The following is a 27,640-nucleotide window of genomic DNA, read 5'->3' on the forward strand; positions in this document are numbered from 1 at the left end:
CGCATTGTCTGAGCCCAAGACCGACTGGCCCCTCCAGCTCATATCGGTCCATTGGACGCCAGCTCGCTCTCTGTCCTGCAACTCATCTCTCGACCTGCATTCGCTGGCAAGCAATTGAACTCGGCGACAATGGACCGTTCAAACAAGCCCGCTGCCATTCCAGTCACCTCCTCTCTCCCGCAACCGTCGGTCACCGTTCAGGACGGGAGGGTAGAGGCCTCGCTGGCTTCGGGGGAATCAGTCACAGTTCATCTCTTTGGAGCCACAGTCACCTCATGGAAGCTTGCCAACGGACACGAGCTACTGTTCCTGAGTGAAAAGGCCCATCTGGACGGCTCAAAACCTATTCGTGGTGGAATTCCACTGGTCTTCCCCGTACGCTGAGAGACTAAACATCCCATCCGTTAGATTACTACAGACGACAATAAACTGACTTTGGCTCGCAATGTTTTTGACTTAGGTGTTTGGACCTCCTCCGCAGAATCATGCCACGTCCGCCCTTCCACAACACGGCTTCGTGCGTAATTCCTCATGGGAATTGCTTGGTAAATCTACATCCGAGTCAGAGAGCGGAGCAAGCGTTAAGCTTGACTTTGGCCTCTCAAACTCTATGCTTAGCGACAAGTTCAAAGGCGACTGGCCCTATGAATTTGGCTTGGTCTACAGCGTTACTTTGAGCAAACGAAGCCTGGAGACCTCATTACGGGTACAGAACGAGGGCTTGAAATCGTTTGAATTTCAGACACTGCTGCATTCTTACTTTAAGGTCGAGGTAGGGGCCACACCATCCCCACCGTAGAATTACGGATTCCCCTCCAAGGTGGCTTACACTTGGGCTCTAAATAGGATATCTCCAAAATTCGAGTCCAGAACCTTCAGTCGAAAACATACGTTGATAAAGTCCGGAACGCTGAGATTTTCACAGAATCATCCCCGGCACTCGCAGTTGAAGGGGAGGTAGACCGGGTCTATCAGTCTCTGGACCCCAAAGTGCCAATAGTTATAGCGTCGGAATCTGACAAGCCGATCTTCTCTATTACCCGTGAGTCGCTGAATGACGTCGTTGTGTGGAACCCGTGGATTGAAAAGGCCAAGGGAATGGCCGATTTTGCTCCTGACGAAGCATATAAAAATATGATCTGTGTTGAGGCGGGATCGGTAGTCGGTTGGCAGACCCTTGAGCCGGGTGATACCTGGGAAGGTGGACAGACAATTGAGTGCAAATTATAGTGGTAGAGACGTGGCGCTGCTATCTCGTATAGCACAACTACGTCCTTCCTTGATACATCTCGCTCCATCGCTTTTCTCTCTCCTTTCTTGAAAGAAATGGCACCAGTGACAGGGGATCTGGCGATTTGGGCTTTCATCCAGTTTTCTACAGGCCTAATTATATTCCGAGCGCATGATGGGTCAAGGGCGGAGTTTTCTCCAAGGACGGTTACTGACGACAGGATACCATCAGCTTCAAAGAATCTATGCTAATTGTCAAATTTTCTGACTCTAGACTTCAAATCATTATTTTTGCAGGGTGTATATTCCTCCTGATATGCCCCCATCAATCATCATATAGGGGTTACAGAAACAAAGAAAACGTGTAATTTTACCATGTGGCCTGGAGTTGGACCAGTAGATATCCGAGAATTAAGCATATATTCCTAGCGTGTCTGCCATCTCCAGTCATATTGCGAGTCGCTGAAGCGCATGCTGTAATTAATACCCCGTCTTACCCCCTTTCGTCCTCCTTTTCCTTTATCGCTATTCACCAACGGCACAAGAAGTACACTCCAAGAAGAGTGCAGATGACGATACGGGTCTCTTGTGTAAGTGAACTGTCTCTTGAAGTAATTCTACGGCCTTCATACTTCCTATAGGCAAGTAATCCCGGGTTTTGGCACAGTTAAGTCGTCACCTTGGACGGTTTGCTTCACATTGGACTAACCGTTTCACACGACTGAGATTCATGGTATAGCATTCACCCGGTTATTTGTCGAATATGATCATATCAGGGAACCATTGAAGAAATACTCCGCAAATGCTTCCGCCGCTAGGAAGCAGTTTTCGTTAAACGATGCAATCAAGGTTCCGCCATCCAAAAGAAAGCGGAATATATTCCTCCGTCAACAGTGAGCCGGGATCGTCATCGCCACGAACAGCGATTTAGGATTGGGTAAGCATGGAATTAGCAAGAGGCTTTGCGAAGCGTTATCTTTTGAATAAAAGCTCCGTTTGTACTCCATGATCTCTATATACTTTGTTCAGTGCATCGTGAGAGTTGAGAAACCAGCCCACCCAGCCGGGCAACCTAGCAGTTAAGTTAACTATTGGCCCGCGCTTTTTTCCCGGCAATCGGCAACAATCAAAAAAGCTTGTCTGCACGAGGCCGCTTGGCAAAGGGCATGCCTCCAAGTTCCCGTCACCTTTTGAATGGGATCGCGTTTTGAATCGAGAGATGATCTCGCTGAGTCCGCTTCATCTGAAGATGAGCTTAGCCGACCATTTTCTGATGGCAGCGACCAGCGGCGGCGGATGAGTAATGACGATCATCGTAGCGTGCAATCGGGCACTCCGGACCTAACAGGTGTGATGTCTGAAGTGTCACGCCCTCCGCTCGAGCCTCCGTTCTCTCCTTCCCGCCCCAGACGTCGATACTCGTACAACGAGGAAGACGAGACCACTGCCCTCGATGGCGCTGAGGGTCCTAGCGCGAAGCCGGTGTCGTGGCGCTCGCTTCCGAAAAAGGGCCAGTTGGCCATCATCACCGTTGCCCGTCTAGCAGAGCCTCTTGCACAGACGTCGCTTCAAGCCTATATGTTCCACCAGGTGAAATCCTTCGATCCATCGCTTCCAGACTCTACGGTTTCCACACAAGCAGGTATCTTGCAAGGATGCTTTACTGCTGCGCAGTTTGCTACGGGTGTGATATGGGGACGGCTAGCAGACACCGAATTCTTTGGCAGGAAGCGGGTGTTGCTTATAGGACTGTTTGGTGCCTGCTTATCCTCTGTTGGTTTTGGTCTCTCTAAGTCCTTCGCTGCCGCTGTGGTCTTCCGAATACTAGGCGGTGCATTGAATAGCAATGCGGGAGTGATGAGAGCGATGATTGCAGAGATAATCGAAGGGAAAGAGTAAGTTTATCAAAATATCCGTACACTCCTTGTAAATTTGTTTTTGTTTCGTTTCTGATAGAGATCTACTAGGTATCAGTCGCGAGCGTTTCTGCTTCTACCTATGTGCTTTAACACTGGCATGATCTTGGGACCGATACTTGGTGGGATTCTAGCAGACCCGGTCAAGAACTACCCTGGATTATTTGGTCCCGGCTCCCTGATCGGTGGCAAAGATGGTGTCTGGTGGATGAAGCAATGGCCCTACGCATTACCAAATTTCATCAGTGCATTGTTCATGTTAATCGCACTTGTTGCAGTGTTCTTGGGACTTGATGAAGTAAGCTCTTCCCTGAGCCCACGGATTTCGGATTCCTTGAGCTAACCTTTCCCCCCCCCCTCCAACCACTAGACACACGAGATTGTCAGACATCGTTCCGATTGGGGTCGCTGGTTGTGGAAAAAGGTTGCAAGGCGGCCATCTTCTTACACTTATCGACCGCTCAACCAAACGTTCGACGAAGAAAGAGTGGACTCCATCGACTTACAGCCCAGTGAACCATCTCGATCCGCACCAGCGAGTCCCACGACCAATCGAACACCCACCATCCGTCGCAAGCGCCCTCCGTTTCGACAAGTTTGGACCCGGAACGTTCTCCTTACCCTGCTCACCCACTTCGTGCTTCCACTACACACGAGCGCTTTCAATGCTCTATGTTTCCTATTCCTGCCGGCGCCCCGCGCTCCAAACAGTCGCGAGGGTCTTTTCCTCTTCGGAGGCGGTCTAGGGATGCCCAGCTCTCGCGTCGGCCTAGCAACCGCCATAATTGGAATCATCGGTCTGCCATTCCAGATACTCGTCTACCCGCGATGGCAGTTCCGCCTCGGCACGTTGAGAGCATTCAGGGTATTTTTACCTTTTTCTCCTCTGGCCTACTCATTGGCACCTTTTCTCGTCCTGTTACCAGATCGATCGTATGTCATCTGGCCTGCCCTGTCGGCTGTGATATTCCTGCAGGTCATTTCGAGGACATTTTCTATTCCGGCGACTGTTATCCTGGTTAATAACTCTGTGCCTGATCCCAGCGTCCTAGCCACGGTACATGGTGTAGCGCAAAGTGTCGCATGCGGTGCAAGAGCAGTAGGCCCGCTACTTGCTGGATGGGGATTGGGCCTGGGGTTGAAAAATAACATTGTGGGAGGTGTCTGGTGGGCGCTAGCTTTGATAGCGATACTCAATTGGGCTCTTACTTGGACCATATTTGAGGGAAATACGGAGAAAGGAAAAGGAGATAAAACACACCATTCTCCGTCTCAATGAACAATCGCAAGGGAATGCCGTGCCGACCTGAACGTGATCTTTTGGTTTTGGCTATCCTGTAAAAGAAGTCTGATTTTGTGATCGCATGTTTTGGTATATGTGATCCACACATATATCCAATCCGGGTTATATGTACATACATACATACATACATACATACATACATACATCCGCGCATATATGCTATTAAATCCGAAGCCAGTGCTTTAATCGCCGAGCATTCTCTGTGGATTGTGGGGGTGGCAATGGAGAGATAACCTGGTGGATCCTCATACTTTTTGAAGCATACTTCCTTAATGTCACAAGAGCACTTCAACGCTTTACATCCATATGGCCTGGAAAGATATGCAGGCCAAAACCTCCCGAGTATCCGAAGCTGCTCTTAAACAAGGCAGGGTTTGGCGGACTTCACGCAGCAGATGTAGGCGGCATTATAAACGCACGCAAGGCCCTGATAGGGTCGTTTTCATGTGTTTTCAACAGTTCAATAGCTTTTGGTTTAGCAAGATCAAGTTGTTCAACCTATATATGTTGGAGATTTCGCAGTGAAACAAGGTTGGTTATCCAATAACGAGCAAACCAAATTCCAGCCAGAAGAAAAAGAGGGTTGGCCAGAGAAGTGTAAGCGACACCGTTACTCACCAACATGTTGACATCTTCCGCCTTGACCTTCACTGCAGGCTTCTTGACAACCTTCTCTTCCTCCTTCTTTCCGGCGGGAGTAGTATCTTTCTTCGATGCACCCGTGGCCGCAGCAGCGCTGCCCCCAGCCTTCCCAGTCGCACTCGCAAGAGCCTCCAGCCGACTCATCGCCTTGCCCAGCGCCTCCTGGTCGGCTTTCGAGGGGAGAGCAACCCCCGTCTGGGCATCCTCGGTGGCTGCGGCGGTGGTGTTGAGAGAGGAGAGAGCGACTACAGCGGCGCGATCTTCAGCGTTGGCGGGAAGGTCATCGGGCGCGGTTGAAGCGCTGTCAGCTTTGGCTGCTTGCGTGGCCGAAGGCAGAGGTTCCGCCATTGTGTCCGTGGTCTCCTCCGTACTGGTTTCACGTCGTCTGCGCAAGAGGCCGTGGGGCCGTCGCGTTCAACAGTTATGTACCTAAAACACCCACCCGAAGGCGTCCCGGCAGTATCTCCAGTCATGTGACCGACACCAGAGCTAAAAAAAGAGTCGATCCTTCACAGTAGTTACAAAAGACCACTACGCAAACCGCGAGGACAGCGAGAAGTCATTGTATCTGCTATTCATTAAGGTGCTGTTGGGTCATAAACGGAGTACAAGCACCACTATCAATCTTACGACCGTAATTTCCATCAGCATTTTAATTGGCCATATCATCTATCGTGACGGCTACGAGTATCCCGAATGGACGAATGCCAGCCATACCAGAGATCCGGGAGGAAATAAATCAAAGATTTGCCTTGTCCACGACGCTCTCTTCCACCGCCTAAGTTTACTCAGGATGATTTCCGGAGATTTAAATAAACAAATGCTCGTGCATCTAATGAGAATCTAGTTATGAGGTCAAACTCTCCCTATCATAGAAGATGACTTTGGTGATTCCAGATGCATTGGAGGAGATTATTTTTTTTGTAAACCTCACAAGGGTTGCTGACCTGTGCTAAGCCTATGCACTTTTATGGTGCACATCCTGAGCAGCTTGACCACAAAATCAGAGAAAATCTCAGTGTTCAGATTGTTCCATCAACACAGGATGATCTTGTGATGATGCTGGAACTTCTTTTCAGGGGAGCAAAAAGGCTCTGATGGATTATTGGATGTAGCCCTGTGGCAACCTTGCTATGATGGCGTTGGTTAGCCAACTCACCACCAACAGAACTTATGATCCGAAATGCTCGTTGATTGGACTCTCCAAGCATGCCAAACCATGCGATCTGGCCCCCGGCAACATACTCCACATGTTGCGCTCTGTCCCAATCCGACGCCTATACGGAGTACTCCCTACAGAATGAAGTACATCCCATGACTTTTCGGAACATGCCGGGAGATCTTGACAGAGTGGAATTGCGAAGCCATCCAATCCAACTCGAAAACCAAACCCACTCTATAATACAAAGTAACCATCATCAAAAACGGCCAGAAAGGTAGAACCCGGTGATACCAATACGTCGCCCAATTTTTGCTACATTCAAGTAAATCCCAGGTTGAGAGCTCTTCTTTGCTTCCCAAGGCGCGCGCTAGCATGACTCAAAAGGCTCGGAACTAAAGCCAAAGCGATCTCAGCCCCCGCGATAACAATGACAGGAAGTCATAGAAACCATACCGTCTACATCTCTGTAGGATTTAATCCGATTCTTCATCCTGGTGCTCTTCGGGAGGGTCAAAATAGCGCATTGCGGCTTTGGCGTAGAAGACGGTCTCCATGGTGCCGAAGATGCAGAGGCAAATGATGATCGTGATCTTAACGGGGCGTGAAGCACCTAGTTGATCCAGAATGGGCACCCGGGGCGTCGATGCCGTGGTGGCGCGAGATCCCGGTTTGTTTGTGGTGTCCGATGGCCAGGCATTGCCGTTCCGTCCCTCGTTGATGCATCGGAAATGCGGCATGCCGCGGGGACGTAATGATCGCTGTCGGAAACCCGAAGCTGCTACCATGCGAGTAAGCTGGCCATAGCCGAGCGTGTGCGACAAGTTTGAGGATTGTAGCGATACTATCGCCCTTGGTGCGAGCGAAGGGGGCAATAATGGCATGACCGGCAAGGCAAGTATGGTAAGGTAAAAGATATAGCTTTAGATAAAGAAATCTGCCACCGAAGGCTCAAGACGATGGAGCAATGGACAATGAGAAGATCCAACAAGGGGCGGATACAATAAATAAATAGATAACCTCACGAAAGTTGAGAGCTTCGCATAGCCTCGTTGAAAGGCTACTACTTCGTGCAAGGGTCGGAGTATTTAGGGGGCTAGAGGATATCGCCAGATCCCTTTTGTCCCATGCCTGAGAACTAGTCAGTGACCTGCTGCCGTTGGTCATTCACCTTTGCCCGAGAAAGGCAACTTTTGTGCAGAACACATGGCTTGGTCCGAGCTGGCTTTGGGGCTCGTATGTGTGTGACCTTTCGAATCCCTTTGCCATGCATCGTGACAGTCAGGAATATAACTTCCCAAGTAACTGCTACTCATCGGCATCAATGCGACTTGGAAATTCTTCTCAAAAGGCGCCGTGACATGTAAGACGCGCCAGACGAATGCCATCAAGGAAATCTTCAAAATCTCCCTGCCATTGACCCCCGCGAGTTATATCTTGAATACCTATCAATGCAATTTTAACGCAAAGTCTTAGACAACGTAAGAGGCCGCCGAGGAGCGAGCAGTGCTCGCCTGGGTGTAGCTAAATTTAACGAAGTGACTGCGTGCGCGCGCAAGGAAAGTTTTCTCGAAATTGACTTTTTCTGTGTCCCTCACAAATCATTCATCAGCTTCGCCTTAGATTTCGACTCGGGCCACATATCAGACGGGCAAACATCGAATGCGCCTTTGCGTTGACAAGTGCAGGGGTTGAAAAGCCGCAGAAAAAAGAATTTTCAACCTGAAGACTCTTTTCCGCCCCGAGTCAAATAACTCTCGAATGAGTCATTGGTGATTCGCGGCCGGACGGTGAAGCATTCTCGACGCCGGAAACTTTGAAAGGGGATGTAAACGTGTTTATAATCATAAATTTTCTAAAGAAGAATCCATTGCGACTCCGTCTTGTGTCACTTCATCTGCGTTCTCTTTGATTCTCGCCTTTTTTCTTTTTTTTCCGCTGGAGGGGTGTCTAAGCGCAAGGCTTGGGTTAGGGAAACTTGAAAATGGACGACAACTGGACTCCATCGTGTAAGAGAACAGCTTCCCGTGTTTCCGTAGTTCACTCTTGTGTCTAACCTTGCTGCTGTATATCCTAGCCTGGACTTTAAAGCCAGTAAAGCAAGAGGTTGTCTATGAAGACAAAGAGCGCTTTCAGGCTGCTCTGCAGAAATTGCAGAGACTACCGCCCTTGGTGACTCCTTACGAGGTATGTGTATGCATCATTTGACTGCTTTTACCTCTCCTCGTTCGCTACCTTGACGTTTGCTAATCATTCAGTAGGTTGCAAATCTTAAAGACAGTCTGAAAAATGCGGCGCTCGGAAGAGCGTTTGTCCTTCAAGGTGGTGACTGTGCTGAGCTCTTTGACTATTGCAACCAGGATATGATCGAATCCAAAATCAAGTTGATTTTGCAAATGAGCTTGATTTTGATTTGGGGTTAGTTGCCGCTAGCATATTTCGTCCGATAAAGGGGAGAATATTAGCTAAATCGGCGGCATTAGGATCGAATAAACCAGTTATTCGCATCGCCCGGATCGCTGGCCAATTCGCAAAGTATGGCTTTCCTTTGTTATCTTGACCTAAGACGGGCTTCTAACATTTCCTAGACCACGATCAAGCCCCTGTGAGACGATAAATGGCGTAACAATGCCATCTTTCCGCGGAGACAATGTCAATGGCTTTGACCCAACGCCCGAATCTCGTAAACCTGACCCGTCAAGGCTGGTTTCAGCCTATTTCCATTCCGCGGCGACTCTCAACTACGTTCGCAGTGCACTCTCGTCCGGGTTTGCGGATCTCCACTCCCCTCTGGACTGGGGTCTAGGACACATCACCACCCCAGCGATCAAAGAAAAATACGAAAGAATAGTTTCCCGACTCACAGACTCCCTCCGCTTCATGCAAACGGTCGGACTTGATACCGACCGCGGCATTGAAACCGTAGACTTCTACGCCAGCCACGAGGGTCTCATGCTCGAATACGAACAAAGCCTAACCAGACTCTTAAAACACCCCGCGATAGCTCTTCCAGGGTCGGACAACACCACCGCACGGCGGGCCAGCATGCACTCTAGACCTTCGCCGACTGGGTACTACGCAACATCTGCCCATTTCCTCTGGATCGGTGATCGCACCCGCCAACTTGACGGGGCGCACGTCGAGTTCTTCCGCGGTATATCCAACCCAATCGGCATTAAAATCGGGCCTACCATGCAACCCGACGAACTAATCTCCCTCCTCGACATCGTCAACCCATCCCGAGAAATCGGGAAAGTCACTCTAATATCTCGCTACGGCGCATCAAAAATCGCAGAGTATCTGCCCGCACATATCAAAGCCGTGCAGGCCTCGGGGCACGTACCAGTCTGGCAGTGCGATCCTATGCATGGAAACACCCGTGCGACTCCATCGGGGGTGAAAACCAGACATTTTACCGATATCCTATCCGAATTAAAGCAGGCCCTGGAAATCCACCGCTCTCTTGGCTCCTACCTCGGAGGCATGCACCTCGAATTAACCGGAGAGGCGGTAACGGAGTGTGTAGGCGGAGCAGCAGGTTTGACTGAAGACGGCTTGAGCGAGCGATACGAGACGTTCTGCGACCCGAGATTGAACGAAAAGCAAGCCTTGGAATTGGCATTTTTGGTAGCCGGTTTCTACCGTGAAGAATTGGATGAGCCGGTTGCGAATACCATTTGAAGCACAATCTTTTAAAACAAACAAAAAGGATACAGGCTCTGCCTCTGAGTACAGGTTTCGGGCTCCTTCTTTCCATTTCGTCTAGAAAAGCTCATTTTTCGGCATAAGAATAGTCATAAGCTTCAATAGAACAAATTCTATTTCCCATTATTGACCAAAGTAAATATAGCTAGACATCGCCGCCAAATGCATCTCTATTAGAATACTTGGCCGCCCTGTGGTGGTGGATACAACCTCGAAATTAGCCCCCCAGCATACCAGATATCAATATTCCCAAAAATCCAACCTAGAGCCATAAGCACCAAGTTATACTCCAATAACTCAAAACATTAAACGGGGTATTCTTCCACGAAAAAGGAAAAAAAGGAAAAAAAAAGGAAAAAAAAAAGGAAAATCTAGCTGCGACCGCTCACAATTGCCGCCCTAGAGGACTTCCAATTTTGGGTTTCCAGATCAAGCTCTTCCTTCTTGCAGCGTCGAGTCGAATTCTCAACGATTCGGTTTGCTCCTCATTATTTCCATCCACGGGAAACAGCCCCTGACGTAACTGCTTTGGCGGACAAGTCTGCTGCATCAGTTTTGCCCCTTGAGATAGATGGTATGGCGTGGTTGGTGACATCGACGTAGCCGGATCGTAATCATAGGAATACCCTGGTGTTTCAGGTGGCGCCATTGATGAACGTGGCCGGCGCTTGGGTTTGGGAGTTGCCAACACGTCTTCTGAGTCGTTATAATCTGAATCTACCGAGCTATCTCGTGAAGACCGGGGTGTGGGCGTTGGGGAGAGTCTCATGAACTCTTCCATTGTTTCCGGGTCGACGCTGGAGCGGCCACTACCCGAAGACGAAGAAGAGCAATCTAGTGTCACTACGGTCCCATTGACATTGCCAAGGGCTCTCGGCTCCATGCTCTTTCTCCGTTTCTGTCCACCACGCGGAAGCATGCTTATATCAACAGCATATTCCGCCTCGTCAAGCCATTTGTTTGACCTTTCGCAGCTGGGGTGGGATAGAATTAGCACTGCATCCTTGAAAATTCAGGGGAAGGGTGGGGAGGGACATACTCAAGAACCCAATTGACCCCAACACATTTCACGACACCGTTAGCTTCTCTAACTTTCTCTAGCGTTCGTACTCCGCCGTCTTTGAAAACGACATGGGTGATCCCTACTTTGCTCTCCTTTGGCTCGACCCCATCCACAGGGGAGAGACTTGTCCTTGGGTTCCAGTTCCAAGACTTTACACATCGGGCACCCATTTGAGTAAGAAGCTCAACAAATATGCCACTTGCATCAGCTCCTTCCTTTGTATGAACATCTGTGTAGACCACAGCCCCCTGTAAGACGCCATCATGCCCTGGAGGCTGCTTGCGTGGCGATTTAGATGGGCTAGAAGCTGTCGAGGGTGGTGCACATTTCGGTCTTTCGGGCAGTGCAAGCGTAGGAGGGGTATCAGGTTCGTCTTCAACGGGAATGAATGGTTTCAATGGGCTTCTAGCCTTGCGCGGTGAAGGTAGAGTTTTGCTCCTGGTGACGATTGGGGTAGATGGTGGCGACGAGTTGGCCCCAGACGAAAAGGATCGAGTTCTTTTTCTGGGAACTTTTAGAGATCCGTCTTCACTCTTTAAAGGTACTTTAGACACTGTATGAACAGTGCGTGTATACCGTGGACCCGATCTCACAGGTGTCACTGACATAGGAAGCATCCGGTGAGGGCTGTGCGGTTGGGGCTCATGCTGTGCTGTCTCTTCAAAAAACGCAGCATTGATTGTGATAGTTGGTTCCTGAGGAGCCATATTTTCATCCACACAACTTCGCAAATCTTCACTTCCATCCTCTACTATGTCTACTTTATGCTCCAGAGGAAAGGCTGTCAGAGTATCCTCATCGCAGTCTTCCAGGATCGTGAAGTTGCCATCATCACCGTTCAGCATATCGCCATCGATAGTGGTATCAGGTTCATGTAAAGCTGTCTCGCCCTCAAAAAGAGTTTCTTCAGCTTGGGTAACCACAGATGTGATTCTAGGGCCTTGGGATATCAGGTGCCTCATGGCCAACGAATGGCGAGCACTCTTTGCACCAAGCTGCTCCTCATCGCCGATTGAAAACATTCCCCTGCGATTTGGATACTTCCTTTCCTGATTATCTGGCTTCCATTGGCTAAGTTTGTTTGCCAACGGCGTAAATCCAATGTTCTCAGAACTGTCCGCTCCATTCACCAGACGAATCGACTGCCTCCTAGCTGGACTTCTGCTGGGGGTCACAGTAATCATGGATTCATCGTCTGATTCTTCATCAGGTAGGTCACCACGATAATCCAGCCGAGGGGAATAAGATGTGAACACCGGAGGTGACGGTGCCGGAGGCGGAACACCAGAAAAATGTCTAATAGAACTGATGCTGGAATTTCCGCTCGTAACCTCATATCCACGCGCTGGAGTAGAAATGTTAGATTTGTCTCCTAGACTTATAAACGGATCCTCCATATGAGCTGATAGTTGAACGTCCAGCTTTCGAGAAACTTCTGCCATATCAGACACTTGAAGTTGGTCGTCATCGTTGAACATTGGCTCATTTTCATCAACCATTACGTCGTCATTCATGTCCTCTCGGGCAGGGCTGTTTGATTCGCCACTTTCGGCCTGTCTCTTCTGTCCAAATTGAGTGTCTAGAGCCCGAAATTCAGAGCAAGAATCTTGCCCAATGTTGTTCACACTCGACTCACTGTGTTCTCCATCGAGCATGGGTGGAAACCTCTTGGATGGTGATATCAGTCGTTTCGCCGGAGATTGGAATAAAGACTTCTTTTCTTTTATCAGCGACTCCGAAGGTGCAACGGACCATTGCAAAGGAATCGGCATACCCTTTGGCTTTATCGCGGATACTTTCAGAGGAGATATTTTAAGAGCGGCTGACATTTGGTGATGAGTACTATCAATTGGTTCAAGCATGATGGGGGCCTTTCTCGGCGATTCTTTGATAGAGTCTTTGTAAGGAGATGGTGGGGGTCTGCGCGCAGGAGTGGATATCATAATCGAGTCTTTCAAGGACATCAACTCTCTTCCGCATGCCATCGTATCTTCCTGATCAACCGCTGGATTTTTTCCTCTAGGTATCGGTTCGGTTAATCTTCGGGAGGCATTAAAATCTATTTTCTTCGCCGGAGATGCCAAAGATGGACGCAAAGTTGGAAGCTTGACCGGTGATTTCCGAGGCGTCTTCAAAAAAGGTGCCGATTCTGTCCAGCTAGCGGCGCTGAAGGCACCGTCCGAACTGCCTGAAGGACTGGTTCTGGCGAGTTGATTTGGCTTTTTAGGCGATAGAGGTTCTTTTTTAACCTGGGCTTTGACGTTGGAGGCCTGCTCCTCGTCCCGGGAAACAGGGGTAACCGGCCGACGAACCGGTTTCGCCTTTAGGCCAAGTGCGGCCTTACCCTTCTGTTTCTCAGTCATTTCGGGCGGTAGAGGCTGGTTCTCCTTATCAAAATCTTCTGTCATATCCAAGAAGGCGACCTTTTTCTTGGGAGCGTTGGTGGTTGGCTTGCTCCGCGTAGAAACTGTCCGTGCTGGAGCGGCTACGGATTGCTTCATCCGAGATGAACCACCTGCGTTTGCTGCCTTTCTTCCTCGGCGAGCAATAGCCTGATTTGCGGATTCGGTAGATGATGCCCCGCCTTTGTTAGAAGCCAAAGTCGCTGTTTTTCTCGATCGGACGACTTTTCCTTTGTGCTGGCGGGGCTGCGCAAGCTCATCATCGTCGTCTTCACTATGCCCACTGTTCTCGGGCAAGCGGGGAGTTTCTTTCCTCGTTCGTGTGGTCCTTGTGCAGGACGAAGTTGAGGTCTTGGTTGACAGAGGCTTAGCTGCCGTTCTAACAGTAACAACATCAACTTCATCGTCGCTCGAGTCGTTGTCGACCGGTAATTGGACATGTTTGGCTTTGGGTCCTCGTCGTTTCGCGGCACCCCCTTGCGTGTCAGTCGCAGCGGGTTTGGTGGTTGGCTTTGACTGAACCTCGACGGCCGCTGTATTCTTTCGTGGTCTTCCTCTCTTCGGCGCTGTGGTGATCGACGTCGAAGCAGCCATCGCGTTGTTTGTTTCTTTATTAGCTTCTTCCTTCTCAGCCACGGTTCGCGTTCTCGCTCGGGTGACACGCTTCGGAGGGGAAGGTGGCTCAGGTGCTCTTCGAGCCATGTTGTCGACCTAAAGCTCTTAATGATGGAAATGGGTATGGAAGTACTGTCTAAGACGGTCTTTTCACTATCACCGCTGTACTTGAATCTCAACCGGATTCCGGGCTTTCGAGCATACTAAATGGAGTTATACTGAAGGACTGAATGGAATTGAATAAGAGCTAGCTATAATTAGCTATATGTATTAGGACACGAACTAGAACAAGTAGCATAGATGCAACAGTTGCGACGTGGACAGCTGGAGAGCTGGAGATCTGGAGGTGAGCGTTGAGCGACGTCGTCGGTCGTTTCGCCGAAAGCCGAGTTTGTGTTTGTTGTTTGTCGCCGTTCAGCGGTTGCCGGGGCAACGGATAACTAGAGTGAGCGATCTGGCTGGTCTTGGCGTAGGGTCGCCCTAGGGGGCTCACGATCCATAGAACTACGCTCAAGAGGGCGTCCATTTCTCAAGAAAGCAGTTGAAAAGCCTTGAGCCTGTTGCCTAGGAGCACTAACCTAACAAACAAAAGGAGCGTAGCCAAAAGCTTTTATCCCACTGAAAGAAAGTGAAGCTCCCTCCCCCCCTTAGCGTATATATCCGAATAAGCGAAACCTAAAATCCCATGTCGAGCCCCTTTATCCGATCAAGAGGAAAAGAATTCAAAGTATAGGAGAGATGAAAATAGGAAATTTGTAACTAGATGCGGGGAGGTCAAAAGAGGGAGCCAAAGGAAAATATAGGAAAGCTAGATCACTGGGTGGAAATTAGTATCACCAAGACGCCGCAATGCCTAGAACAACAACGGAAAAGACAACAACACTGTGCTTACTTGGAGAGGCGCGAATCCTGGCAGATGCGGCGCTCTTTGCACCTGCGCTGGGTGGTCCCACACTCGGGGCATAGTCCGCCGGAGTGGCGCTATTGACAGTTCCATCCCAACAATGTTTCTTGAAGCATTCCTGGCAGGCAGCCGGAATCGCGGTGCCTGTCCTCTCAAACGACCGACTCAAGATAGCGCATCCAACGCAGGTGGGCCACTCCTTTTCTCCGGTGCCGCCGCCCATGGTAGCCACATCATAGCCGTTTTTGATGATTGCATCCCGAGTCTCATTCGGGGTAGCTAGGGTAAAGGTGGAAATGTTAGAGAAGGTCGTGTACGGATAGTTTGGAATATAAACAACGAGAGGGGTAGGCTTGGTGGTGTTCGAGCTATCGCAGCCGAAGAATGTGGGCCTCGTATTTAGCCCAAGGTTCACAAATGTGTTTACGTCCGGCACTGCAGGGAACGATGTTCCGTTGGCAATTCCAGACGGGTCCAAACTTCTCTGATAAGTAGCTACTAGGGAACTTCCGTTTGGCCAATTGTTCTTGGTATTTGCAGAAGAGTCGATGGCAAAGATCACGTCAACATTTCTCGCCGGCTGAATTAGCGGATGAAGAGGGATATTTTGACCATCCTCTCCACCGTCAACAAGGGGGAGAGATAGCACGCCAGCGAACGGAGATGTCCCAGTCGCATATTGATAGAACGGGTTGGGGCTATAGTCTGCGATGTCATTATTTTCGTCTCCAAGGGCCTTCAGAATCTTCCGTAGCTCATCTTTGATGAACTTGGGTATGTCGACCTCGTCCAGACGAAGGGCAAATTCATTAAAGAGTGAAGAAGAGGTGCCCATTATATACCCAGCATTGTCAAAGCCGCGGACACACGATTCGCTGCTAGGAAGGACCCCAGCTTGAAACTTGGAGCCAAGATACTCAAGAGGGACGAAGCCGAAAATTGTTGGATCAAAAGTACCGAACTCCCACGGATTAAACTCGAATACAGTAGCATTTCCGAGGATAAGCTTCTCTCCCGGGTTCCGTCCATCGGCGAGAATGATTGGCATTGGGTATTCAGCATTCTGGAAATCTGAGCTCAGTGAGATCGAAGACCACGTATATGAAGGACCACCTTCTTTTGCATTGATAAACTGGTAGGAGAGAGCGCGCCCCCTACATTTTTGTTTCTGATATCAGTATTTTAGTTGAAGATGAAAAAAGAGGAATTTCCACCGCATACCAGTAATCCGTAATAGAAACTTTATATCCGGCGTCTTGTTTCCCAGCCACGGCGCTTTGAAGCTGCGCGTAGTACCGGAGGATGTCTAGGAAAGTGGAACTGGTGAATTTGGGGCCCTGAAAGATAGAACGGTGAAAGTCCCATGCCTTTCCCTCCATGCCACTTGTCAAGGCATCCACGGATGTCTCGTTATTCAAATACAGAGAGCCGACCAACCATCCTCCGCCACTCAAACCTGATAAATAGGTCGCCGACTGAAGAAGACCACCGAGGTGACCTTTAGATGTCGAACCCGCGGTACGAGAGTCAAACGCCTTTATGGCGCCGGCACCATTCATCAAGGCTCTATATCCTCCTCCAGACACGGCGATCCCAATGTTCGGCAGCTGAGCAAGATTTTCGGCATACTTCCCGATATAGGCCACTGCATCAAAATCGGGGATGAATACATGACCGAAGAAGCCAGCCAGTGCCGACATGGCCTTCTTCCTTCTCTTCTCCAGCCAACGGGCTTCGTCCGGAGAAACGGTGGCGGCACTCCGAGCGGTCGGACGATTGGCGGGACAAGGCACATTCGCGGGAGTATAGCCATTCGGAGCATTAGGCAGAGCTCGGATATGTACGTCTGAATCCAATGGAATTGCGGATGCCCCAGCCGTGCCTGGCCATTGACGTCAGATTCTTCTTTTTGATTGGTCGTAGATCCCCAAAGGTGTCACAGAACTAACCTGCAAGCAGAGCTGCTGTTAGGAGGGCATTGACAGCGGCCCCGATAGGTCTCATGATGACGCTTTATGCCAATTGGAATCAGCAACAAAAGAAGCACAACAGAAAGATTCTATATCATAGCCGTGCAAGTGGCTGACAAGGCTGGAAAAAGCGACAGACAGCATTCTAGATGCGGAAGACAATGTCTTCTTATTATACCAAAGGCAAAAATAAAAATATCGTCTCCTCCACGCGGGAGGAACGTTGCAGAACCAACATCTCCATCAGAAACTCCGAACTTTGCAAAAAAAAGCTTGAACAAGTTAAACAATCACCGCAAAAGGAGCTCTTGGTGGGGCCGTTGGCTGGTCTGTCATGAAAGCTAAATCGAAACAGCCTTTAGGGCTCCTCAGACCGGTTGGACGGGTCTGGGAATGGAGTGAAGCTATACCAAGAAAAGGGGGGAGGAGGGAGTTGGTTAAACCAAGTAATAAGTGGTATTGTTGTAGTTATGTCCATACTCCGTACATCCCATGGTTACATCGATAGCCATGGGGCACCACGACCGAAAAAAGAGGGAGACAGGCCGCATTAACTAGTTAGTTAGTTATGCCACACAGTAGTTACGTACGACCCTGATTCCCCAGCCGGGCGCCGAAGTGACAGCGCAAGCCTGCAGCGGTGCTTGTGCCCAACGCATCTCGGAAAGTTTTCGCCGGATTTAGCTATGAGTTTAGTGGCTGTCAACCCATCCCTGCACACAAGTCACAGCTGTATGTCATCCTGCGCGATCGGCCACGGGTCGTCGGATGTTTCGGTTGCGCGAAGGTACATAGTGAACTTTCCCCCAACTCTCTTCTACTCGGTACTCGGACGGGGGTTTTCACCCATGAAAGACCACGCTTCTGCTGGGCCGGATTGGCTATAATTCCCTATTCCATTCACTATTGAGAGGGTAACGAATACAAATCTCTCAGTAAACACAACATACCCATTTGCTTTTTGACTCCAGCCCTTATCGGGCTCATGTAATTTGACAGACGGAGCGCTGCTGCGCTCCCTGCCCCTCCCCAGCTTGCTGTCAAATTCGGTGCTTTTCGACAAAGCAATATGAGGTACCCCTCCCATACTGCAGATCTTTCTAGAGATCCCGTTGTTCCAGCCACCGCAGCCACAGCGAAGGCGGGAAATCCTCTGTACTCCGAACTCGGAACCGCAGCGTCGAGTGAGGGTGATCTCGTTGGTAGTTATCCAGCTCTACCAGCATGTGAGCCTCGGTGCAATTGTTTTGTTTCACTGACACATCACGGCATGAGTTGGGCAAAAGCTCCGAAAATAAGCCACAGCCCCCGAATGTTGTCTTGGGATGATCGACGGAAAACCCGCGAGCCAATCCCGAGAGAAGTGGCCTTCCTCGCCCGAATATCATATTGATGGAATCTTCAACCTTCCGGAGACGCAACCATGGTAGGGACTAGCATCCACCGTTAGCCATCCGTTTAAGCATGCCCCCCGGGCCCTCGCCACAAAAGAGAAAAGAAACGATACAGTAAAGAAGAAAAGGAAAAAGAAAAAGAAAAGAGAGGAAAAGAAAATATAACTAGCGGCTGGGACGCGGACCGAGATCAGAGGTTCCATTTCAATGGTAGGCGTTTTAAAAATAAGAACAAAAGACTCTTAAACACTTTCGCTCAATCCCAAAGAAACTTTCGAATGAGATCCGATGAGATTTACTGACGTTCACCAACTAACGCGGCCTCTATCCCATGTTCACCAAAGCAGCTCTCAAGCCCACCAGCCGCAAAAGTTCAAAGATTGACCCTCGATGATGGGTTTGTTGAATCGGCTTCTACATTCATTGCATAATTAGCTTACATGCCTCTTCCCGATCTCCTGCTCCATGAATCTTCCTCTGTTGCCACGAGGAGCTCGAAAGAAGAGAAAAAGTCCTTGGACTTGCAGTTGACTGCAAGCTGTCCGATGGTTGGTGCGAAACCTAGGTGGAAAATAGCATCACCTGTGGCCGTGGCTGCATGTCTCCTCGTGGCGTTTGTGTTAGGTGATGGGGATTCTGATCATTCCTAACTGTTGCCTGGATTCTGGGGGTTTTCGATCGACGGTCTTGGAGGCTGGCGAGCGCCATACATTCGCAATTCAAATACGGTACCTTACTCTAGTCTTTGGACTTTTGAGTGTAGGATGTTCGAGGAGAGGGAAAAAAAAATAAGGAGCAGGGCTGAAGCCACTTCCTCACCCAAATTACTCACTAAGTTAATGCTATTTAACATTCACTCCCTGGGGAGATTGTGTCCCTTGTGGCTGATAATTAAACACCTCGTTAGGGGATCCGGGGCGCGAATGGCATTTCCATGTGGCCACACAAAGTCTCTTGAGGGTAGCAGGAGCACTAGCTCAGATTTCTATCCCTTGCCGTACCTTTTCTGATGCTGAGGGTGGCAGGGAGGTGTCAGACGGGCCCTTCAAAAACCAGCCACCAGGGAGACAGAAGCTTTTGATAAAACATTACCACTCTTCGTGGACCGGAGCTAGATTTCAGCCTTACAGAAAGTTCAACGCAGTAGCCATACCATATCTGCTCTTAAACATTGGCACCTTGGCATCTACGAGGAATACATCGATTAGGAGGGTAAAAATAGCAACGGAAGTCTTTGATAGATCCAGTGACTGTTTTTGAAGACTACGTGAGGACATCTATCGTTATCTGAGCGCTGTTAAATATGACCACACTCGGTGTATCTCCGAACCCTCCCCTCAGACGCGTGGGCATAAGCGGCCGGAAGAGTCATTGTCCTGGAGAAAGCTAGCGGGGAGGAAGGAATTAAATCATCCAATCTTTAGAATCTCATCGAGTGCTGTAGAAACTGGGGGATCTATGCTCTTATCAAAGCGAGTTCAAGGCGGCAAACAAACAAGAGACTCCAAAGGGGCCTCCGGTGTAAGCCGAGCTTTACTCCAGGGTAACGCACTCTAGATCGTTCTGCCACCAATGCAAGGAGTGATGGCCTCGCAGTTCAGAGTGTAGTTCAGCCTAAACAAAAATCATGCGTACAAGCAGGGACTTCACCCCCACAGCGTTGGCAGTGTTCAAGGTTCTAGGTTGCGGGTTGGCCCACTCCCCCCAAGGACTTAACTAGCGCTTCTATCGAAATTCCATGCAGAAATCTCGGGCCGGCGAAAGAGGGGTGTGTGAGGGTCAGCGCCGATGCATTTCCCGGGAGAAGGATCGAACCTCGACAACCAGCTCGAATGTTAGTCGCCCCTTAGAGCCCCAGAATCATAACACCACTTTCGAGTCATAAAGACACTAATTCGCACCAGCAAAATGATGATGCTCGCCCAACATTTAAGCAATAGCTGCGACATCCTGTCATTCGCGACTGTTCTCTGAGTGCGGCACCCAAGATCACCACTCCCTCCGCTGGCTTGGCGGCTGCCCGTGGCCACCATACCTCATCGGAGCTTCCGCGTTGTCTCGTTTTCGGGTTTACCCGATTTGGATATCCGATAGCCTGGCTTCCCGACTCCGTGTCACTGACGACGACGACCACCAAGACCAAGATCGTGTGTGTCGCCAAGGCTGGCCGATGAGGCTTTCAAGCTCTCGGTATCCATTTTACAATCGGAGTCTATGACGCCTGACGGGACCTAATCAGGATCGCTTTCATCTGACCTCCGTCCATCGATTGGCGCTATCACTGCCAGTCCTCCAGGTCGATAATGCTGAATGCATCCTCCGATTCCGGTGAACGCAAACGAAACGGCACTAGCCTTTCTCTTCCACGGTGTACTCCTCCGCCCCCGAATGCCTATTGTCTCACTGGCCGCAAGGTTTGTCACAAACCACGAAGCGGGATGCTTGTTCGAAGAGGAAAAAAAAAGGAAAGAAAAACGAGACCATCTGACGAGCTGAAGCTGGTCGCTGGTTGTTGGTCGCGCCACCAACCTACGGGGCCCAGCGTAGTTAGTTAGCCCATGGGTGCCGAGCCATGCCCCCCAGCACGAGCGCACGCGTATACACAGGATCATTCGCGCTCTCTTGGAAGTTCCACAGAACTAGTTGTTCTCACCAACCACGGCCAGGCGCGATCCAAAATCACGATACATCTAATTGGGAAACACCGAGCAGCGTAGACTCGGAATGCTCGTCGATGATCTAACCTATTGGCATCAAACCCCACTCAAGCTGTCATCCGGCCATGGGCGACCATAGCCTGGAGATCAGCGGGAGCACTCTATATATTAAAAAAAAAAAAAATCACTCGGCTTCTAGTTTTCAGAAAATTTTCATGAGAAATCCTTCGCGCTTCCTTAGATACTGAAGACTGGAAGCAACAGCACCCAGCGGCCTTTTATATACTTCCAGCTCTCCCTCTTGTAAACGATAGCCCGTTTCGCATATCACCATGACAAACGATAGTGAAGACCATGGTCAAAACGGCACCGGGAGACCAGGGATGGCGCCCCGCGGCCCAAGCAGCCCACCAAACGAAGAAAAGAACCCCATCGATGCATCTCAACGGCCCTTATTCCTAGGAACCAAGAGAAGACTCCCCGAATTCATCCTCACCGACAAAGTCGTCCTTGTTTCCGGAGCCGCAAGGGGCCTCGGTCTGACCCAGGCGGAGGCCTTGTTGGAAGCGGGCGCTACTGTTTATGCGCTCGACAGGCTTGAGGAGCCAGTAAGTTTTTACTTTTTACCATGTAAAGACCCTGCTTCGTGGTGGCCTGCCCTTACGATCATCTCGTATCAGTCACCAGACTTCTATCGTATCCAGAAGCGAGCCATAGAGGAGCTCGGAACGAAATTGCATTATCGCCAGATCGATGTGCGCAATGCAGAGGAGCTCAACAAAATTGTCGAAGACATCGCCAATGAACAGGGCCGTCTGGATGGCTTGATCGCAGCCGCCGGCATCCAACAGGAGACACCCGCGTTGGAATACACAGCCAAGGACGCCAACACAATGTTCGAGGTGAACATCACGGGCGTATTTATGACTGCTCAGGCGGTTGCAAAACAGATGATTCGGTTCGGAAACGGCGGAAGCATTGTCATGATCGCAAGCATGAGCGGCACGGTTGCGAACAGAGTGCGTTTTCCCCGCCTATCCTTTCCCGATCTGGGATTCCTACCCCACCTTTTTAACCCATATGCAAACATCACAAACAGCTAATCGTTTCCCACGTTGAGCAGGGTTTGATTTGTCCGGCGTACAACGCGAGCAAGGCTGGCGTGATCCAGCTGGGTCGAAACCTTGCCGCCGAATGGGGTGTGCACGGAATTCGTGTCAACACGATATCCCCCGGCTATATCGTCACTGCTATGGTCGAACAACTCTTCCTTGAATATCCAGAACGCAAGACCCAGTGGCCCAAGGAAAATATGCTTGGTCGGCTGAGCAACCCGGCCGAATATCGGGGCGCAGCCGTATTTTTAATCAGCGATGCAAGCAGTTTCATGACTGGGAGTGACTTGAGAATCGATGGGGGACATGCTGCATGGTGATATTGGGGTTGTTGTTTTTGCGATTCTTATCATTAACGGTTTGGGATTTGTCTGGTGGATACGGGGGAGGCGGGCGTTTTGTTATCATTTCATTCGCTGGTGCATGCTCCGTCCGAGTTCTCTCTATTCCCTTGTCACGATCGACGCGAAAATGTACTGTTTAGCCGCGTATGTATGTATCTATATTTGGAGTACTCTCTGTGGATGTTTTCCCTTATTGGATACTCGAGCAAAGCGAAGATGGCGTTATCTAGTTTCTCGCTCACTGTCAAATTTGAGTCTAGCGGAGCCTTTCGAGCTGCATGAACCCAGGAGTGCTGCAGATGCAGGGATAGAAGACTCGAGCCGGAAAAAAAAAAAAAAGGACAGGGGTTCTCTCTTCCGGCGCTTTCACCCATGACGACTCCACATCACAAACGAACACGACAGTCCAATCGAACCTTCTGTGGTACGTTGAAGAAGAGAGGATTGGTAGACAATACGCGGAGAATCCTCCCCTCAACAAACGATCTGGATGGATATGTGTGAGTCACCTCAGTGGTGCCGCAATTTTAAAACAGTCCGAATGCCTAGGACACTGCGCAATCCACTGGGGGAAAGGGGCGCAGTTTGCAAAAACTTGTCGCCCTTTGCATCGATTGGATAGGAGGTTTCCTTCTCAACCCATCTTTGCATGAAAGAGAGGGAAGATTCCGTGCGTTTCGCTTCAGAATAACCCGCCTTTTCCTGTTGAGTTCGCCTTGCAAGGTGGCAACGGAGGTTCCTTTTGGCCCCAAAAATAAACAGCAAATAAAAGAGAATCTCAATAGGCAACGATGGGAGGAATTGCCATGCCAGATGATGCCATTGATGCTTGAGATAAGAGGAAATTGGAGGGGTAATTACAGGGTAAGAGTGCAGTTTCCCCAGCCTTGTTCTGCAGGACGCGACCTGTTTTTGATTTGAAAAAAGTCAATTGACCAGTAACTAAACAATGGAAAGTGACCTCTCTTTTGCAGCATGCGAAGTTAACTTTTTTACTCACCAACCTTGAGGGCTCCGCCAAGTACCCAAACGCCACGTACAGAGTCCGGAGGAGAATGGGGCACTCCATAACTATGTACTCCCGTATGGGTACTCCGTACGGAGTACAGAGTGCTTTGTTAATTTTTGTTTTTCTTTTCCCTTTTTTTATACTCAATCGGGAGTACTATGTGGGGTTGGGCAGCTCCTGCCCCACTAGCTAAAGTGAACTTCCCTTCCCAGTTCTCCATGATAAAAAGCTCACCATCGCGCTTACTCCAATTACCAAGATCTAAATACTTCCCTTTATTTGGCAATCGCCTGTGAGTGCGAGAGCCATTGCTCCTTCCTATGCTACAAAGCAGGCCCAAAATATACAAACATAACACACACACACACACACAACACACGCGCACAAAGCTTATGAGCGCATAATTTGCCTGCTTCATTCGCACCTTCCAGTTGTCTTTGGCTCTCATCACCCACTTCTTCCTTCTTCTTCTTCTTCTTCTTTCAGGTCGCCCGGCATTTCCCTCCCTGTTGCCAGGTTTCCTGGAGTACAAATTCAGCTTCCCGTCCGCTCTCAACCTCTCTGGCAACTCATATATCTTACTCCCACAGCAATCTTATCCCAGAGACCATCTGTACTCATCACCAATTCTTAGCTCTTCCCATTCACTACACCTTCGCACTCTATTCTTCCTCGAATCTTTAGTTTTTCTTTATCTATCATACCCGCAATGTCTTCTCCAGCGCCTAAAGGTGGCTATCGGGGTGGTCGCGGAGGCTTTAGTGGAGGTCAGGGCGGAGGTCGCGGCGGGGGTCGCGGCGGGGGTGGCGAGGCCCGCGGACGTGGCAGAGGAGGCCGTGGTGGTGGTGGTCGCCCTCACGCTGAACCGCAAGTATTCAGGTAGGCAAAGTTTTATCTCTCCAACTTTACCCAGCATGGGAACACGCGACGGCTGCTCACCACGTGTAAAGCCCGCCCGTTGCGCCAACACTTGATCTAGGCACAAAAACCATAGAGAACGAGTATAATAGTAAAGTTCGGGAGCCAGGGCTGGAGGCGCTCTCCCTGGATCGCCAATTCCCGCTTCGCCCAGGATATGGAACCCGAGGTCGACATGTTCTTCTGTGGGCAAATTACTTCCAGTTGGTTGCCAAGCAGAATACGGCCTTCTACCGTTACAACATTGAAATCAAGGCTCCAGGCAAGTGCCCTGAACCAAAGGGAAAAAAAGTGAAAAGAATCATCGAGCTGCTACTGGAAGATCATCTCCAGGAATTCCGTGGTCGTATTGCAACCGATTTCAAAGCAACTCTCGTCTGCCGTGATTCGCTTCAATTTGAGTCGCAGGTTTTCGATGTCGCATATCGCGCGGACAATGAGGATACGCCGCCAGCCGATCCAGATGTTTATCAAGTGCGTGTCCTTGCCACAGGGTCCATTGGTGTGGCGGACATCCTCAATTACTTGTCGTCTGCGAACCTAAGTGAAAGATATGATAGAAAGGAGGAAATCCTTCAAGTGCTGAACATAGTCGTGGGACATTCCCCGAAGACGAAGGGAAATATTCTCACCGTTGGCGCGAACCGCCATTTTCAACTGGGACCGAGCGCCGAGAAATCGAATCTTCAAGGTGGCCTTGAAGCCTTGAGAGGCTACTTCGTTAGTGTGCGTGCTGCCACCGCTCGGCTTCTTGTGAATGTACAAGTGAAACACATTGCTTGCTTAAATGAAGGTCCGTTAAAAATGGTTATCACAGCTATAGGCGGGAATTATAAGAGGCTACAAACTTTTTTGAAAGGCAAGAGAGTTCAACTCTTACATCTTCAGAAAGTTAAAGGAAATCAACGAATTCCAAGGGTGAAGACGATCACTGGTTTCGCGAATACAGATGACGGACGTGGTCTCGAACACCCTCCGCGTGTTGCACACTTCGCAGCTGGCCCAGACAAGGTACACTTTTACCTCAAAGGTCCTCTGAAAGAAGGCCAAAGCCAATCAGAAGGGAAAGGTGGTAAGAAAGGCAAACGCGGCAAAGGCAAAGAAAAAGATAAAGCCGGGGCGGTCCCTGACCATGGGTATATCAGTGTCTATGAATATTTCAGCCGTGCGCACAATATCAGTGTGATGGACTTAAAAATGCCTGTTGTCAATGTTGGTAGCAAGCAAAACCCAAGCTATCTACCGGGCGAAGTTTGCTATGTTGAGGAAGGTCAGCCTTCGAATACCAAGTTGACTCCAACGCAATCGCGGGCAATGATTAAATTTGCCGTAAGACCACCTTACGAGAATGCCAAATCCATCACCGGGAGGGGTACCCAGGTAATTGGCGTCGCTCCAAATACTCCGCAAGTGCTGGTAAGCTCTTTGGATTTCGTCTTTGCCATGTTACAGCCTTTTAGAATCGTGCGTATGGTACTAATATCTTGAGCAGACAAACATGGGTCTCTCGATCAGCCCCCATTTGATTGCGGTTGATGGCCGTGTTTTGGAAGGACCTGTGATTCGTTATGGAGAGAGTTCAAAATATGCAAAGGGAGCAAGCTGGAATTTAACAGGTGTAAAGTTCCCGCAGGCGTCCACGCTATCGCAGTGGACATACCTATATCTTCCAGGCGCAACCGATCAAGATATCTCGGAGAAGATCAAAGAATTTATATCAACCGCTGGAAAGCACGGACTCAAGGTCTCGAATCCTCTTCCACCAGTCTGGTTCGGGGAGCGTTTCTACGATAGAGATAATTCTGAGACGCTTGCTGACAAAGTTGATCGTGCTTTCGACGGACTTTTGGAAAGGCATCCGTATGTTAAATTTGTGCTCGTCATCCTACCCCTTGAAGACTCGAGCATTTACAACCGAGTGAAGTATCGGGGTGATATTCAAAATGGAATTCACACCGTCTGTGTGCTTGCGAATAAGTTCCGAGGAATTCAATATTGTGCGAATGTCGCCTTGAAATTCAATTTGAAGCTGGGTGGCACGAATCATGTTCTTGACTCCTCAAAATTGGGGGTCGTTGGGGAAGGCAAGACTATGCTTGTTGGTATCGACGTCACTCATCCTTCTCCCGGCTCGTCTTCGCAAGCACCAAGTGTCGCGGCCGTGGTTGCAAACGTTGATAAATATTTGGCACAATGGCCGGCGTCAATTCGCCTGCAGCAAGAGCCAAAAGCGGAAATGGTTGATAAACTTCAAGAAATGCTCGAATCTCGCCTACGACTTTGGCAGAGGAGAAATAATGCAACTTTACCTGAGAATCTTCTCGTTTATCGGGATGGAGTATCCGAAGGGCAGTATAATAGGGTCCTAGAAGAAGAGCTGCCTTTATTACGCAAAGCATGCGAACGGTTGTATCCAGCAACATGGACAAAAAAGAACCTTCCGCGGATTTCCATTATCGTTGTTGGCAAGCGCCATAGCACGAGATTTTACCCAGTGACTTTGAACGAAGCTGATGCTAACTCCAATCCAGTCAACGGAACAATTGTCGACCGAGGAGTCACTGAGGCGCGGAATTGGGATTTCTACTTGCAGGCCCATACAGCTCTCCATGGGACGGCCAAACCGGCCCATTACTTTGTTATTTTGGATGAGATCTTTAGAGCACGGAAAACGGGAGCTGCGACGAGCGACGCCCTGGAGAATCTTACTCATAACCTTTGTTACCTCTTCGGCCGTGCGACTAAGGCGGTCAGCGTTTGTCCGCCAGCATACTACGCTGACCTTGCTTGCGAACGTGCGCGACGTTATCTCAGCAGCTATTTTGACGCAAGTCCATCGGAAACCGTTGTTTCTGGACAAACTGGACAGGGTCCGAGTGAGGATGAGCTGAGAATCCACCCAAACCTCGAAAACTCGATGTTTTACATCTGAGACTATTGACCTTTAATGATCTTAGCGCCGTGAATTTGGTGGTTTCATTTGTATCTGTTCTCAAATTGACATCTCACTCTTACGCAGTATGAAACCTGGCTTATCTGTTCTTTTAAATTGTACCTTTTTATAATGGATTTTGGATAACTTTTAAAAAGCCTCTTGCTTATAGCATTGCGATTGGAATACACTGGTTTTCACAGAGTTTCATGGTCAACACGGATTCAAGTCTTAGGCGGAGCATCGATTTAAAAGGTGTTTGATGTGTAGCATATAATTGCATGAAAATGGAAGCAACGTACGGTTTTTCACCGACAATTACACGTTGTTAGCTGCTCAATGTTTGCTTTCCACCTTTGGCA

At 49.5% G+C, this 27,640-nt stretch overlaps 10 protein-coding genes across 10 annotated transcripts; 6 read left to right on the top strand and 4 right to left on the bottom strand.

Annotated features, from left to right (window-relative positions):
- Positions 1–25: 25 nt before the first annotated feature.
- CIMG_08305 (glucose-6-phosphate 1-epimerase) lies at positions 26–1,610 on the top strand. Its single transcript, XM_001241141.2, has 3 exons — positions 26–375; positions 461–772; positions 847–1,610. Exons 1-3 carry the CDS (start codon positions 130–132, stop codon positions 1,228–1,230), a joined length of 942 nt encoding a protein of 313 aa, XP_001241142.2. The 5' UTR covers positions 26–129; the 3' UTR covers positions 1,231–1,610.
- Positions 1,611–2,382: 772 nt separating this feature from the next.
- On the top strand, positions 2,383–4,622 carry CIMG_08304 (MFS multidrug transporter). Its single transcript, XM_001241140.2, has 3 exons — positions 2,383–3,125; positions 3,198–3,444; positions 3,517–4,622. Exons 1-3 carry the CDS (start codon positions 2,425–2,427, stop codon positions 4,423–4,425), a joined length of 1,857 nt encoding a protein of 618 aa, XP_001241141.1. The 5' UTR covers positions 2,383–2,424; the 3' UTR covers positions 4,426–4,622.
- CIMG_08303 (uncharacterized protein) lies at positions 4,471–5,493 on the bottom strand. The gene is made up of 2 exons (XM_001241139.2): positions 5,068–5,493; positions 4,471–4,947 (listed from the first exon to the last, which is right to left on the bottom strand). The coding sequence occupies exons 1-2, from the start codon at positions 5,437–5,439 to the stop codon at positions 4,834–4,836; spliced, it is 486 nt and encodes a 161-aa protein (XP_001241140.1). The 5' UTR covers positions 5,440–5,493; the 3' UTR covers positions 4,471–4,833.
- Positions 5,494–6,160: 667 nt separating this feature from the next.
- On the bottom strand, positions 6,161–7,206 carry CIMG_12134 (uncharacterized protein). Its single transcript, XM_012358568.1, has 2 exons — positions 6,707–7,206; positions 6,161–6,645 (listed from the first exon to the last, which is right to left on the bottom strand). The coding sequence occupies exon 1, from the start codon at positions 7,132–7,134 to the stop codon at positions 6,727–6,729; it is 408 nt and encodes a 135-aa protein (XP_012213991.1). The 5' UTR covers positions 7,135–7,206; the 3' UTR covers positions 6,161–6,645; positions 6,707–6,726.
- Positions 7,207–7,930: 724 nt separating this feature from the next.
- On the top strand, positions 7,931–10,086 carry CIMG_08302 (3-deoxy-7-phosphoheptulonate synthase). The gene is made up of 5 exons (XM_001241138.2): positions 7,931–8,259; positions 8,328–8,437; positions 8,512–8,668; positions 8,734–8,785; positions 8,839–10,086. Exons 1-5 carry the CDS (start codon positions 8,235–8,237, stop codon positions 9,929–9,931), a joined length of 1,437 nt encoding a protein of 478 aa, XP_001241139.1. The 5' UTR covers positions 7,931–8,234; the 3' UTR covers positions 9,932–10,086.
- Positions 10,087–10,121: 35 nt separating this feature from the next.
- CIMG_08301 (uncharacterized protein) lies at positions 10,122–14,122 on the bottom strand (the record flags this gene model as incomplete). Its single annotated transcript, XM_001241137.2, has 2 exons — positions 10,122–10,929; positions 10,995–14,122. 2 exons carry the CDS (start codon positions 14,120–14,122, stop codon positions 10,341–10,343), a joined length of 3,717 nt encoding a protein of 1,238 aa, XP_001241138.1. The 3' UTR covers positions 10,122–10,340.
- A 132-nt stretch (positions 14,123–14,254) lies between these two features.
- Positions 14,255–17,393, bottom strand: CIMG_08300 (phospholipase B). The gene is made up of 4 exons (XM_001241136.2): positions 16,889–17,393; positions 16,161–16,821; positions 14,928–16,093; positions 14,255–14,851 (listed from the first exon to the last, which is right to left on the bottom strand). The coding sequence occupies exons 1-4, from the start codon at positions 16,941–16,943 to the stop codon at positions 14,844–14,846; spliced, it is 1,890 nt and encodes a 629-aa protein (XP_001241137.2). The 5' UTR covers positions 16,944–17,393; the 3' UTR covers positions 14,255–14,843.
- A 2,648-nt stretch (positions 17,394–20,041) lies between these two features.
- CIMG_08297 (uncharacterized protein) lies at positions 20,042–20,477 on the top strand (the record flags this gene model as incomplete). Its single annotated transcript, XM_001241133.2, has 2 exons — positions 20,042–20,137; positions 20,244–20,477. 2 exons carry the CDS (start codon positions 20,042–20,044, stop codon positions 20,475–20,477), a joined length of 330 nt encoding a protein of 109 aa, XP_001241134.2.
- Positions 20,478–21,167: 690 nt separating this feature from the next.
- On the top strand, positions 21,168–22,395 carry CIMG_08296 (short chain dehydrogenase; the record flags this gene model as incomplete). The annotated part of the gene is made up of 3 exons (XM_001241132.2): positions 21,168–21,568; positions 21,641–21,979; positions 22,084–22,395. Exons 1-3 carry the CDS (start codon positions 21,293–21,295, stop codon positions 22,393–22,395), a joined length of 927 nt encoding a protein of 308 aa, XP_001241133.2. The 5' UTR covers positions 21,168–21,292.
- A 1,742-nt stretch (positions 22,396–24,137) lies between these two features.
- Positions 24,138–27,640, top strand: CIMG_08295 (RNA interference and silencing protein; the record flags this gene model as incomplete). The annotated part of the gene is made up of 3 exons (XM_001241131.2): positions 24,138–24,307; positions 24,379–25,762; positions 25,839–27,640. 3 exons carry the CDS (start codon positions 24,138–24,140, stop codon positions 27,276–27,278), a joined length of 2,994 nt encoding a protein of 997 aa, XP_001241132.1. The 3' UTR covers positions 27,279–27,640.

The sequence above is a fragment of the Coccidioides immitis genome (assembly GCF_000149335.2).
Source record: "Coccidioides immitis RS genomic scaffold supercont3.3, whole genome shotgun sequence".
NCBI classification, from domain to species: Eukaryota; Fungi; Ascomycota; class Eurotiomycetes; order Onygenales; family Onygenaceae; genus Coccidioides; species Coccidioides immitis.

Bases quoted from the DNA above. Each gene is read 5' to 3' on its own strand.
- CIMG_08305 (XM_001241141.2), top strand. From the start codon at position 130: ATGGACCGTTCAAACAAGCCCGCTGCCATTCCAGTCACCTCCTCTCTC. The intron at 376-460 runs GTACGCTGAGAG...TTTTTGACTTAG, and splicing joins GAATTCCACTGGTCTTCCCC to GTGTTTGGACCTCCTCCGCA. The intron at 773-846 runs GTAGGGGCCACA...GGCTCTAAATAG, and splicing joins ATTCTTACTTTAAGGTCGAG to GATATCTCCAAAATTCGAGT.
- CIMG_08304 (XM_001241140.2), top strand. From the start codon at position 2,425: ATGGGATCGCGTTTTGAATCGAGAGATGATCTCGCTGAGTCCGCTTCA. The intron at 3,126-3,197 runs GTAAGTTTATCA...GAGATCTACTAG, and splicing joins GAGATAATCGAAGGGAAAGA to GTATCAGTCGCGAGCGTTTC. The intron at 3,445-3,516 runs GTAAGCTCTTCC...TCCAACCACTAG, and splicing joins TGTTCTTGGGACTTGATGAA to ACACACGAGATTGTCAGACA.
- CIMG_08303 (XM_001241139.2), bottom strand. From the start codon at position 5,439: ATGGCGGAACCTCTGCCTTCGGCCACGCAAGCAGCCAAAGCTGACAGC. The intron at 4,948-5,067 runs GTGAGTAACGGT...CAACATATATAG, and splicing joins CGGAAGATGTCAACATGTTG to GTTGAACAACTTGATCTTGC.
- CIMG_12134 (XM_012358568.1), bottom strand. From the start codon at position 7,134: ATGCCATTATTGCCCCCTTCGCTCGCACCAAGGGCGATAGTATCGCTA.
- CIMG_08302 (XM_001241138.2), top strand. From the start codon at position 8,235: ATGGACGACAACTGGACTCCATCGT. The intron at 8,438-8,511 runs GTATGTGTATGC...ATCATTCAGTAG, and splicing joins CCTTGGTGACTCCTTACGAG to GTTGCAAATCTTAAAGACAG. The intron at 8,669-8,733 runs GTTAGTTGCCGC...CGGCGGCATTAG, and splicing joins GAGCTTGATTTTGATTTGGG to GATCGAATAAACCAGTTATT.
- CIMG_08300 (XM_001241136.2), bottom strand. From the start codon at position 16,943: ATGAGACCTATCGGGGCCGCTGTCAATGCCCTCCTAACAGCAGCTCTG. The intron at 16,822-16,888 runs GTTAGTTCTGTG...GTCAATGGCCAG, and splicing joins AACAGCAGCTCTGCTTGCAG to GCACGGCTGGGGCATCCGCA. The intron at 16,094-16,160 runs GTATGCGGTGGA...ACAAAAATGTAG, and splicing joins GTTTCTATTACGGATTACTG to GGGGCGCGCTCTCTCCTACC.